The 14,385-nt window shown below is 40.5% G+C and overlaps 1 protein-coding gene across 1 annotated transcript in view; it reads right to left on the bottom strand.

Moving 5' to 3' along the window:
* b3gat2 (beta-1,3-glucuronyltransferase 2 (glucuronosyltransferase S)) overlaps positions 1–11,475 on the bottom strand; it is a 45,583-nt gene extending 34,108 nt beyond the window's left edge. The window contains exon 1 of the mRNA XM_026309659.1: positions 10,942–11,475. Coding sequence (XP_026165444.1) covers positions 10,942–11,475 — 534 coding nt within the window. The remainder of the gene's footprint in view (positions 1–10,941) is intronic.
* Positions 11,476–14,385: the final 2,910 nt, after the last annotated feature.

Here is a 14,385-nt window from a genome sequence, read left to right as displayed (position 1 = left end):
ATCAGCCAGAAATAGCGTGCGTAAAAATAATATGGAGAAAGATAGGTTGGATCAGAGTAGTTGTCAAGCAACTACTGTACCAGGTGCAGCCAAGGGTTGGTATGATATGCACCACAAAACGTCACATGTATCACTGCCCTTTTCCCGGTTTTTCCCCTGAACACAAAATATATTTCTGTCCATTCTGACAACTACAGTCTGTTTGTCTCACTGCACTGTAAAAACGTCAGAAGTCCTAGATACAGATGTTTTCCTTTCACAAAAAATGTTAAAGAAGTTCATGTAAGCTAATGGGATATTTGTATATTACATGTACACCTGTTCCCAGTCAGATTTAGCTAACTCTCTTTATTGCACAAACTTATCTAAATTTTGTGTTTCAACTTGATGAATGCTAGCTTTCACAAGTAAGTGTGAGTTCATGAATTTTTGATTAGTAGCGTAGCCAAGGCCCCAAAACACACAATAAACATCTACCTATTGTTGAAGCGTTGTTAATCCCAGTGACTTGTAGTGACAGAATTAAAGAGAATAGTCTGACCATGTCTTTGATGCTAATAAAACCTGTCGATGGTCAGGGAGGAAATGAGTCACACACATACTAGACAACAAATTATAGCCTGTACTATAAATTATGTTTATTTCCTTATATATATATGTTGCCTGTTATGTGGTGAGGGGTGCGGTGCAGGATGATAAGAGAGGTAGGACCCAAATGCAGGACACAAGAGTTTATTTTATTACACCTGGATCTCCCAGGGGTCAGGCACAAAAAGAAGGAAATCCCTGTCCGGGAACAAAATGCCACTCTGGGGAGGACAGGCAGGCAAACAGGTATCCACTGTCGGGGACAAAAACTGGACAGGCAGGTGAACACAAAACAACAACCAATGCCCCGACACCAAACAAAAGAAAAGAGGGAGTATACGTAGCTTCAGAGCAAAAGACTAACTAAACACAGGTGGAAGTAATTTAACTAATGAAAGACAAGCTACCTGTAACTAACCTAAGGAACACAGGAAATTTCCAAAACCAAAATAAAAGTCGGACAGGAAACAGAAACCTAAGACCATAACAGCTGCCATGCCAAACTATGTCAAAATCATGAACAATGTAAAAAAAACGGCAGACACAAATCTTGTTTAGTGCGAATCTGTTGCTGGTAAAATTGACACTACCTGTTTAATTAATTGAGAAAACGTGTCCAAGCTTAGCCACACAACATCACAAGTCAACAGTCACCAGATTAGTGACTACCAAAACTGTTTCCAAATCCATAAATAACCAATATTTTGATTTGGGTGTTGAATTGAGGCAAAGATAACAACTGTCCTGTGTTAAGAAATCCCCTGTTTCATTATCAATATGGATAACTTCACTAGAGAGCAGACGTTGCACTGAGATAACAAATCATTCATCTTTGCCACACGAGAAATAATTTCAGATGCAGCTGTGTGCTGTAAGCAACCTGTAAGTCCTGACAAATTACCACATGAGCAGCTCAGTCATTGAATGCATACTATTTACAAGTAAACAAAAGAAAAGCTGGGGATAAGAATTACAGTGCTGAGAGGAATCACATTTCATTTGACTCGCAGCCAGGACCCTTTGTCTGGGAGCGCTGCGGCTCAGTCGGGTAATCAACTCTGACTTCCTTCGACTGCAAACAAATAGGTGAGAAGTGAATTGTGTGTACACACAAAGAGACTCTTAATGATGAAGTATATGAAATCCATTATGGATGCTCTTGTTTCCCGATTCCTGCCCTGGAGAAAGAGCCGTCATTGTGTTGTTTGCGCACTGGGACGAGTGTTCGGGTGGCTGGCCCGGGTGTGATTTTAATCAAGCGTATTTTTATCTGTCTGTTATTAATATGCATGGCAGGGACAATTGGAGAAAGGGAGGGAAGAAATGAGCTGGGAGAAAATGAATGAATCAAATTAGGCTGGGGATGTGCTGTGAAACTGTGATGCAATGAAGCATGATATGTGAGCAGGTTGAATGCTTTATGGGTTTATGTGGGAAAAAACATTACAGATAAAGGTGCATGTGTACCCAGACTGTGATATGAAGCTGTGGTATATTTTATGGTATTAGTTAGTATATTTTATTCTTCTACATGTGTATTTTATTATATGTTCATAAGAAACTTGTGCACAAACCAAAGTATGTATGGCAAGAGCCACTGGTTTTGTAATCTCAAATAACAAAGTCGTGAAAAGAAGTTCAGGAGGGCTGATTTCTTTTGTCTCTAAAAATGCATACGCCATTATCCCCCTCTTTATTTTGTTTGCCTGTATTATTTTTAGCATTTAAAAATCAGACAGCATTTTAGGAGGTATGTTTATTTGTTTTCTAACCCAGACTGACATGAGAAGAACAATGTCAATGTCAAACATCAACATCATATTCATGCATTCATCCATTATCTATACCCACTTATTCCTAACCAGGGTCACAGGGATCTGCTGGAGCCTATCCTAAAGGCAGGGGTATGCCCTGGACAGGTCACCAGTCCATCAGAGGGCCACCAACATCATATTTGTCTGTTAAATACAGGTTTGAGTGCTAACGTAGCTTCACATAAGAAGTGGTGGCAGGAAAAGCAACTGTCTAAAGTGACAGAATATGCTGACCAACTAAACATGGACACAGAAAAATTACTAGCATTTTGCCTGCATAGACACCAAAAACCTGTTGATGTGTTAAACATAGAAGCTACATTGTGCAGAGACATCTTCAGTACTGCTGGTATACACAGCTTTTTACTTTGGACCCAGTCATGCCAGCTGTTTGCCCCTGTACTCCAGACTGTTAGCTAAATTAAGCTAAACACATCCATAATTGAGCTGTTGATGGTGCTGAGGTACAGTACACTATGTTACACAGGTGTTTCTAATATTTTGTCCATCATGTTTATATCATTTGGGCCAGGCCAATTATTAGAAACACCTCCCACCAGCAGCACCATGAACCTGAACCTGCAACAATCAATGCCTTGAACAGAAACTGCAAAATTGACACGTCCATGAAGAAGGACTGCATTAGTTTTCACTAGGTGTAACTAAACTGACAACTGAGTGCATATCACTCAGTTCACCATATATTTATGGGTTCGCTAAGTTGCAATAGGTGCCACAATTACACTCCAACATTTATTATATAGGCTCTAGCACTCATTATGAATCGCTGTATGTACAGTAAGTACATGCTGTGGGCCAAACCACACCAAACACAGCCAAACAAAACAGGCCTTGAACTATGCTAAAGGAGACTGTGAAATACAGCGACGGGAGGTTGAGTGTGTGGCAAGAGCTGCTGTTTCATCAGATGTCAGCACAGATGTGATTGGATCATTAATGGCAGATCAAGGATAGATTTCTGCTAATATGTTACTGACATGCATAATGACTCATCACACTGGTTCTGCCCCATTTTACTATTATGGAAACAATCGAACATACAATATGTCAAGGTTATTGGATATTCAGAGGGTTCCAATCTGTTGGTTTTACATGGAACAAGATGCTAAATTAGTGGATAAATATGTAGATTATTAAACACCAGGGGACAGTTGCACCAGCTGTTCATGAGCTCAAACTTAACCAGTTTTATTATGCTCACTAAAGAAAGTTTTCACATGACTATGTTAAAACAGTTTACATCTCACAATCTACTTCTTAAATAGATTACATTTGTTAGACATTAAACTGCCAGGTGTAACTGTAGCTAACCAAACTAACCAGTATATGGCCTGTTAAGAGGTAACATGGCGTATGGTCGACATATCTGACCTGTAACTTTATCAGTGGTGTTTAATAATAACGTAGTTCTTGAACCTTTTAAATGACATTTCAAAAAAATGTCATTTAAAAGTTTGGCCTGTCAAAAGCCCCGAGGACAAAATGTGTCATCACGGAATAACAGCTGCTGTTTAACAATAACGTATCCCAGCCAGCATTACACAGTGGTGAACAAGGGAAAAGGGGGGATTTGTTGAGGGAGTAGAAAGCATAGTGTGTCAAACTGCCCTCAGAAAAAAATCTGTGGAATTAAGCAGAGAGCTGATGCATAACACCTCTTTTACATTTACATTGCCCCTTACGAGCCTTCAACCTTTCCGTCACCTTCCTCTCTTCCCCATCCATATCCTCCCGCCAACGAGACTGCACATAATTTCTCTCAGTGAGGTTCGTCTCCTTTCTGCTTCACTTCCTTGACATTTCAACCCCCACAACTCGCTTCTCCCACTACACTATGTAATTATGATAATTGCTCATAGGGGTTTGAGGAAATTGAATTTCCTATTTTGCCCTGGTTCCTTTATCCTACCAGTTCCCTTTTGTGCTGCCTCCCCATCACCCCACAATTCTCTGCAGGCCTGAATTCTGCTGCTTCAACGCTTGATCAAAAATATCCTTAAGATTTGCATGTGTGTGTCTTTGGACTATTTCCTTCAAAAACAGAACATCTGTTAGTCACTACTAGCTCACTTCCCTTCTGGCTGTATAACATATGACTGAAGGAAACATTAATACAGTTTAAAACGCTTAATTATCAAGGAAATAAATTTAACCACAGATTCTTTAAAAAAAAAAGGTCTTAGCTGCATTACAGCAGCAGTGAATTTCCAACACAATCTGATAAGCCATCACACTACAGTAATAAATGAACACTAGACCCAGTGTGGTGTGATTTAAGAAGCGGTGTCCCTGAGTAACACTATGGCATAGAGCATTTGCCACTGTACCTGCTCACTAAAATAGTCACAGTGACTGCTGTAGAAGTCTCAGGGCTGGCGGAGTTCAATTATTCAAAAAAGGCCTGACGACAGTCTTGCCTGGCTGACGGGCTGCTGCAGCTGAATCAAACAGCTCTGCCTGCCATGCTGCCGTCAGCTGAAAACCCTCCATCCCCAGAGTCAGCTTTTCAGGAAAGAAGAGGGGAGAAAAAAAGTACAGCTTAATTTCTAGACAGCTTGTTACGCAACTACGACTGAATGATTTCCTCCACTGTGAAACTGACCTGAGACTCGTTAGGGTCCCAATAATGGACTTACTGGATTTATTTCTTAGATCAACAATTTATACTTCAACATAGAGGAGATTCAGGAGTAATTTTAGAGAAGAACAGGTTTATTACAATGCACGTCTCATTTTGGGAGCTTTGGTCATGATTTCTTTCTTACTTAACCAAATAAATTGCTTAGGTCCAACAGGTCACACCAGGTCAGTAATTTCATGTTGTATCTGTACTGTTCAGTAAGAATAAATGCAGACAAAACTTTGAAATAGTGAAATATTCAATTTCAGCAGTTCTGCTTCTTGTCACATTTCGGGTCATCTGTTTAACTCCAGCAGTTTTCATTTTACTTCTAAACTGTGTTGTTATTTCACAACACTGTTTTCCCCAAACACTGTTTCAACCTATAATTCTAGTTTTCATTGCAGTCTTCGTCAATCAAGGCAAACATGAGAGAGTCTGTTTGGCTGTTTGCTCAGTCAGAGCAAAGAAATAAGAGCAAAGAAATAAAAATGTAATATTGTTCTAACAAAAGAAACAGCATGCAAAAAGATTTCATACAACAAAGTTTATAATTCATCAAATTATTTCACAATTTCGTGAATATAGTTTGGATAGGTGTTACTCAAACAGTTTTAGTAATACTGTAACTTTGCTATTTAAAGCATCACTGCTATTATGTCTTGCCCCATATGATATATTTTTAGTGAAGCCAACCTTTTCCCAGATCACAGACATGAACTTGGGTGCTATATTATCCTTACCAACAGGAATTACACCCAAAACTATAAGCATAAAAAACAAGTTGTAATAAACAAGAATCTGCATTACTGAGTATCAGGGAACTACTTTTTCTTTACGACTATAAAATAAAATTCAACCTTAATTTTCTCTCAACCAGAGTACTTCCACTGTGCTATGAGACATATTTTACTAAAATAAGCCCAAAACTATCAATGATGCCTCATTCACAATAGTTTAGGGAATTTCTAAGCTATTACAAGACCCATATCTTTGGTATAAATGGAGCTTTACTGTCCAACATTGGATTAAATGCTGTTCTACAGTTTGCCCTAACTGGAATATATTTTAGAAACCATGAGCATCTTCAACTTTTTGGGATTATTCTGAAATTATTATAGTCCAATTTCATGGGACAGAAAAGTCTGTAACCTTTGAACTACACACTGTACCATGTTAATGCAGCCTTAACTGAGCAAGCTCTTCATGATGGCAACAGACTTGCAAAAATGCAAAATCCCCTTTAGAAACATCACGACATAATTGCATAGGCGCATTAAACGAGCACTCCTGCATTTTCTGACACTCCATTGAGTGCTGGGTGGCCAGTCAGCTGGAACATGTCGCATGCGTAAGAAACCATGCCAATCTGACATCTGTCAAATGTGTGGAAATGGAGAAGACTCCCCTCGTTTTATTGCTTTTCTACCTGACGTCTCACTCAGACCGCTTCGCTAGAGCAGGAGGAACGTAAGGAGACTTGTTAAACATTTGCTATGTACCAATGTTTCTTTCATAAGTGGGGGCAGTTCTAACACATTTTGCTCATTACTCTGTGGCAGTTTGTAGACTGGAGAACAGAGCAGCCTGAGCAGCTACTTTCATGTAATCAACAGCCCAGAGTGACGAATGTCTGATTGCGTCCCAGCTTGAGTTCCTCATTTTATAATTGGCATCTCTGGGTCAAGAATGCCTGCCAAGAGCTAATAAAATTAAAAATTAGTTCAACTCAAAATGTTAAGAGAGAAATACTTTTTTTTTTATCAGTGGTTGAATCAATATGGATTTAACCCTGACAAAAGATTATAGTCATAAGCCTAGCAGTGCTCATTTCTAAATTTATATTATATAAATTAGAAGATAGATAATTCTACTGTAGCATCACCAAGCTTAAGGGAATTGAAGGTGTACACAGCTCCATGTTATAATTATATCTACTTTGCTGAGCCACTGGAAGTTAAGAAGCATAATCATTCAAAGGAAAACTATATTTACCTGCAAATACAGTTTTTAATACAGGCTGTATTTCTATTATTCTTTCTGTATTTCTAGACAATCATAAGAGGATACTGCAATGCAATTAGTACTGGAGAAATGAACATCAACGTACCTAGTCTGCAAGTGCATAATATATAGAATAGGGTTAACATAGTACATTATCAAACTGTCATATGTATGGTGAAAGAGGCATAGGTGTAAAATCCTCCCTCTTTGCTCTCGATGTTTCCGTAAATAACGCGGAGTGGCTGAGCCATCGTGGAGGTGTGTGGGTTTGTTACCACAACACAACACCATTGAAACCAATCAACATATTGCTGCTAGGAAAAATAAACACTTGATTTGGACACATTATGATGTACCATCACTCGTCTGTCTCATGGAAGCAATATGGCTCTTACTATAAGGCCTGTCTACACAGGAGAGATTTCAGCTACATGTTTTAGTTGTCTGTTGAGGAGTCTTACACCTGTCTGATAAAATAGCATTTTAATTTTCATCAGTATTGCAGTCTACCCAATCCATTAAATGGATCATGCTTTACTCACTGTACAGCATGTAATAGTTTGAGGTTAAGCATTATTTTTACATCATTAGGCGTATTTTCCTTCACTTACACTTGTAACTGTTTACTGGGCTCTGAGTGCATAAATGTGACCTGCAGTAGTGTACAGTAATGTGCCTTTAGTGATTCTTGTTCAGGTGATACAAATCTTTGTGTCTTTATTAACTGTATTTATAACTTCTGCATTATCCATCACCCTCAGTCTAAATATAAGATACACAGTTTCACTATGGAAATACAGAGATACAGCAGGCAAGAGGAATAAAATAGGACAAGGGCTGTGGATTTTGTCCCTCGGGAGTGTGGGCTTAGGGTAGTCACAAAGGTACTGCATCATGGCCACTATGGAGACCAATGATGCCTGTCACGTGCATATGGTAGTAGTGTATTGAAATGAACTAGAAAATATCCAAACCTGTCCTTGAATGTCCTTTTTTACAAAACCATTGCAGGCATCCTATGAAAACCTCACAGTAGATCACTATAAAAATATGTCAAAAGTGAAATAATATTTTTGTTTCCTAGATGTGATCGCAATCATTTTTCTTTTTGAGATGATATAAGGGCTTCTTATACGACGCTACATCCATTGTAAGCACAGTTTCTGCCATCAGTCTAAAGGCTGCAGACAGGCTTCTGCAGGTTATAACTGCTGTATGACAGCCTATTATCTCTCTATGACAGGCCATTACCTGCAAGGAGGAGCTGCGTAATGAAATAGGCGAGAGGACAGACAGAAGACAGTGTGCTATCAACAAATCAAACAGATGTTCTTTATACTGTGCCACAGGCACAGAGTCTGACAAAGACTGTGAGTCGGAGCAGACTCAGCTGCAGTTCACTATAGTGACGATTTTTACCCAGGATTTGTATTTAGAGCTATAATGGTGGGAAAAGCAATCTAAAATCAGCATTCCCTCAAGTCAGGCTTCTTTAGCCTGCACCATGGCAAAAAACAAACAAACAAAAATAAAATAGATTTGTTGAATTTAGATTGACTGTATTTGGTCCAGTTTGACTAGATTCTGGCTTAACTGTCATTTTGGCTAAGTATGACAGATTTCTGTATTTTCTCATAAATAACAATATTTTGTTTTGAAGAAATGTAATTACTACATGTGAGCCCCAACCCAGACTTCAGTTTGTCTGCAGTTCACAGCTAAATATTATAGTATTTTTTTTTATTTGACTAATTGTTCTGCCACCGGTTTGATTGATCATTTCAGTTATTTATAAAGCTGTTTCATGTGAATGTAAATTGACTTCTAGCGTTTTTGGCTGAACAAAACAAGCACTAGCAAGACTTCATCATGGGCTTTAGGAAACTGTGATGGGCATTTCCTGCTACTTTCTGACATTTTGTAAGTGAAACAATTGATTGATTGAGAAAGTAATTGTTGAGAAGGAAATCAATCTGCTTTTGCAGCCTTAAATCTATTACATGTCTGTCCTGATAAACCAAATGTTCCCACACAGCAAAGAAACCAGCTAAAAGGAAAGAAGGCTGCCGAGTGCAAATAAATGGCACCAAAAATGTTCGGTGTAAATGTGCTCTTGGTTTATCCTGCTATTTGCACATTAGATTTTAAATCTAAGTGAAGTTTGCTTTCAAAAGTAAAAGAAAAGAGGCTTTATAAATCAGCATGCTGCAATGCAAATATACATTTTTGATCTTGTTAGGCGCCAATAAAATGTTCAGGTAGAGGAGAACACATTTGTGAATGTGATTGTCATCAAAAAGATCACCAGCTTTTTTATTTATCACTAAATCAATCACCCCATGGTGTTACAATCAGACATAAGATATTCCTTCAGACTATGCTATATATAATCGTTTAGATCAAATATTTTGCATTCTGAACATTTCATTATTGGATCAAATTACAGCAGTTTCTGATTTGGAGCCAGATTGGCAGCAATCAGAGCGAGCAATCAGCAATCACAGATTCATTCTTTCAAATTGCTCGTGCATTTAAGAAGTAAGAGCATTGTTTTGCCCTTTCAACCACTGCTTCTGGCACGTCTCAATTACCTGACATGTAGAGCACTGTGTACAACAGCAAGTGATGAACAACAGTGATCTAAAAAGAAATGATCATATTTGCACTGACACAGACCTTAGCTACACTAAGGTATTAGTTTGCCAATATACAATACGGGGTAACATAAACATAAAAAATACTTATAAATAAATATCATTTCATTATAGCAGCATGCGCTCAACCTCTAACAATCTCACGCAGACTCATACCTACACACAGACAGTAAGCTCAAGCAAACAATTCTCCTTATTAAATCTTTGCTGAAGAGTGGATCATAGAAACTGGACAGTATTGGAGGTTGAGAAAAAGATTTAATAGAACTGGCAACCCTGTTGCAGCAAAACATGCAAACCACCAAGAAGGCTGCCATGCATTCCTGTCATCTCCCTTTCCGTCAGTCAGCCTTCCTTACTGGACTCCTTATCTGTTTTGTCACTCAACTCCCACTCTCGCTGTGAACATACTGCAAAACTATACTGCAATGTACTATGCCAAATCTCCATGTAGTTTTAGCAGCTAGAATTTACTGGTTTAACAATTGCCTCTCAGGTGAAAGGAGTGGTTCTTAAAACAAGCAGGGGTCCAGTCTGCACAATCATCAGTACAAAGATTTTGATCTTGATTTTAGCATTTCGGTTCATTTGAAACAAAACCCAAGGTTGATTTTTCATAAATCTGATAAAATACATTCAGAACTGGGGAAATAAACCATTTACCTTCATAAGGCAGATGCTGTCCATAAAGGCCCTAAAGTGCATACCATCATTATCTCTCTGTGACATCAATCGAAACATCTGGGACAGATGCTATATGCATCAGTGTGCAGCCATGGTGATTGATCTTCACTTGTTGGAGGCCAAAACTTGCATAAAAGCGTCTAACATTTACTCTGTTGTAATATATATTTGAGCTAGACACTGGGCTAAATAAAGCTGCAGCATGACTATATTGAATTTGGGATGATTGGTTTGGTAACACTTATGATGAAGTTCTCATTTGTAAGTAAATGCATGTGTTTCTCATTCAGATGATACAGTGTCACTTCGTCAATTTTGCTGATAATTTGAATTATTCACATCCAGCCTAATTATAAATTAAACTTTAGATAGTAATAGTAGTAGTAATATGTGCCTATTTTACCCCGTGATATTACTTTTACTCAAGGAAATGTTCGGAGTATTTCTTTCACTCAGCTGGCATCGTATTTTAAAGGGTATTCAAGTAAAACGGAGCTTAGAGCGATCCGTGGCCGAGCACTGGAGCGCTGAGCGTCACAGCATGGATGATTGTTACCTCTTCAAACAGCTCCAGGCTGTAGGTGTTGTCGTCATCCGCGAAGAAAACCACCCCGGCGTCCCTCCTGCTCCGGTGCTGCCGGAGCCACGCAAGAGCCACATTCCTCTGTTCGGTGGCGCGTGGCATCCCGGCGCGCTTGAACCTGCGGGGAGTGAACACATGCAGGTGCGTGTAGGGCACACCGCACCGGGCCAAGAAGCGAGCAACCAGATCTGTGCGCGCCGTAGAGTCTTCCACTACGACCCAGTGGAACCTGGGCACCTGGCGGAAGGCATGGGCCAACCGGGTCAGCTCCGCTTTCTGCACCGGACGGGTGTAAGTGGGAGTGATGGCATAAATAACCGGCAGGGCGGACTGATTCTGGGCTCCACCGACCACGGGTGCACCGGTCCGTGCAGCCTTCTGCGCCCTGCCAGTCCGACCGGCTGCTGGAGCCCGGATCGTCCTTTTACTATCGATATCAATCATAATGATCACAATAAGGACCCAGGGCAGCAGGATGAAGAAACGGCTCAAAAACACTGATTTCATGGCGAGGCTGAAGTTACCGTGCGCCGTCTCTTTCGATCACTCCATCACAAACAGAAAGGCGCCGACCGACTGCAACTCCAAGAACCCCGTGCTTTAAATCCCGTGATTTTATTCTTCACAACCGAGCAACAAAAAACAGCATCTTGAGTCCTTTTCCAAACTATATAAAGCACAACACCTTCCACTGCGTCCCCCCTCCGTCCCGCCGGGACCGTTTCCCCGGAGTCCCCCTCCTCCTCTTCTCTCTGTTCGTTCTCGAATGGGACTTGAGTGCCTCTCCGTCGTCCTATCCTCCTCCAGCTCACTCTCCCAGTAGCCCCGTTAAACTCCCATGTTCAGCCCTTCTTCCGTGCGCCTTTCCGGAGGAGAAAAACAAGCCGAAGCGGTCCCCACTGCAGCGGACGGTGTTAACCCACCATTGTGCGCCGCCGAGGAGCATCACTTGGCGAGGACGGAGCGTTGCTCTGTGTGAGGATAATAAGGCAGGAGGGGAGGAGCAGGTGCAGAGCAGAGGAGGGGAAAGGCGATGGAGGAGAGAGGCTGGAGATGGAAAGAGATATAGAGAGGGAATGAGGGAGCGACAGAGGGAGGAGGAGGAGGGGGGTGGGGGGTGGGGGGGTTATGTTGTTCTCATCCGCGTCCGCTGAGAATAAACCCAGCTAATAGAGAGGCAGAGAGAGAGGTAGACACGGTATCTTGTGCTGCGTCTTCAGGGTCTGCGAAAAAAAATGTATAAAAAACAGGAAGGCTTGAACACGCAGGAGTCATGGATACCTCCAGGGGTCCTTGAGGGAGTTCCAGGGGTTAGGGTTGTTTTTCAATCTCGCCGCTGTTATCTGTCCTTATGTTTTCTAGGTTTTTCCAAATAAACAGACAACATTCTGTAGGCTACAACTCAAAAGCAACAGCATCCTTTAAAAAGTTCAGGATAAAACAATAGGCAAAGACTTAAAGTGAAGTGACTTGTGGCCAAGTATGGTCACCCATGCTCAGAATTTATGCTCTGTATTTAACCCACCCAATGTGCACACACACAGCGTGAACACACAGCCGGAGCAGTGGGCAGCCAGTGCTGCAGCGCCTTGGGAGCAGTTGGGGGTTCGGGTCTGTTCAATTCAATTCGATTTGATTTGTATAGCTCCAAATCACAATACAAATCATCTCAAGGCACTTTACAAAAACAAAAAACCCTACACCTCAGTCATGGTATTGAGGGTGGAGGCTATTCACTGGTCCTCAGGACCGGCAACTCTCTATGCATTAGGCCACGACTGCCACGACTGCCCCAGCAACTGCCAGTATATATTGACTAACTCTATTTGACAGATCAGTTTTGATGAACCAGTTAAGTCTTTTCTGAAAGAAACATAAAGAAATTGCAGGTTTCAGCACCTCAAAGGTGAAGAGTCCCAGTGTCTCAGTCAAAATGAGTTTTGAGACAGGTCTGACCAAAACAAGCTACTTAAGGTTTCACTTTGGGCTCCAGGAACTTGCCAATAGAATTTTTTCACTATTTTAAATGATTTTAAAGACCAAATAAAAGGGATTCCTTTGGTTAAAGACGTACCATCTATGGACACTTCCTTTCTGATCTTCTGCTGCATGTCTTTGGCCCAGTCATGGCAAAAATTGAAGACACAGCCATTTTTAAAGACACAAATATCACGTAGAGAACTGTTGAATGGAGCTATATAGGCCCTTCTCTCCCTTGTGCCATCCAAGGTCACATCTAAGCACAGCTGACTTCTCAGGTGGAGCTCAGCTGAGCAGATCAAACAGGTGTCCCTTCACTATTGTGGATCCATTTAAGGGTCCTTGGAAAAGATAAGTGCGGGAGCTTCCTGGCTTAGCAGTGTGCTTTACTTGAGCTGAGAAGCTAATCACTGATGGTTAATTATGCACACAACACAGATCAAGAGATCTGTCGGGAGGCAAGGGAAGAGAAATCACTGAGCCACCCTAATAGCGTTGGTTCACACCAAACTAATTGCAGGCAAACAAGCTCATAATTTCACAGGATAAAAGCACCTTTGATTGTTTGGATTAGCTAGCAGCCTGGGGATGCTGATGTTTATTGCAGGTGGGAGAAACCGGTAGTATGTTTTACCACTATATTTGGCACTTAGAGAGTTATTAGGTATTACATTGTCCTCAAACAAAATGATTTTTAGAAGGCTTAATCAATCTCATGTCTAGTGATTTGGGTGAAAACCAAGTACTGGGCTTACTCAGTGATAAAACTCTTTCAAGAGGCTGGTGTGACGACAGCAAATAGTTTAATAGGCTCGATTTCAATATTAAATTGTCATGCTTTATCAACTATGGTTGCATGGTCCTCCATCTGTTCACACATGATGCGCAATTTGGAAATTAGGATGACACATCAAACAAAACGTAATTTTAAATGAGATCGTTTTGATAGATTATATGGGTCTAGACATTTTTACATTTTGAAAACATGGGTGATTGTTTTACTAAGTGTAAATCTTTGATTAGCTTGATTAGTATGGCAACACATCAAGTGTTTTGAGATGTACTCCTTTTAGAAATTTGCCTGGATGGAGCATATTGAAAGTGAAAAGTCTGAAATAATGTTTGAGGCGCTGGAATCACTCAATAAAATCATGTTCTGCGCCTTTAAATCTTGCTGTCAAGAGTTGAACTCATCATGTCAATCATGACTGCTTTCCTAATCCCCCAATCTTTGTAAAAATCTTCTCCCACCTCCTCCTTCAGTGAAGCTGTCAGAGCTGTCAATCACTTGTCAAACTGCTTTTTCAGTCATACTGTTTAATGCAGTAGTGTTAGTGCCTGGTTGTGCGTGAGTATATAAGTGACAACAGAAAAGGCAGAAAGGCCAGAAATAGAAAAGTTTATGTGTATATATTATTGTAAGTTTCTGCCACACAG

Source organism: Mastacembelus armatus, chromosome 15 (assembly GCF_900324485.2).
Source record: "Mastacembelus armatus chromosome 15, fMasArm1.2, whole genome shotgun sequence".
NCBI lineage: Eukaryota > Metazoa > Chordata > Actinopteri > Synbranchiformes > Mastacembelidae > Mastacembelus > Mastacembelus armatus.
The sequence above is the reverse complement of the archived record's forward strand: the minus strand, read 5'-3'. Positions and strand labels throughout refer to the sequence as shown.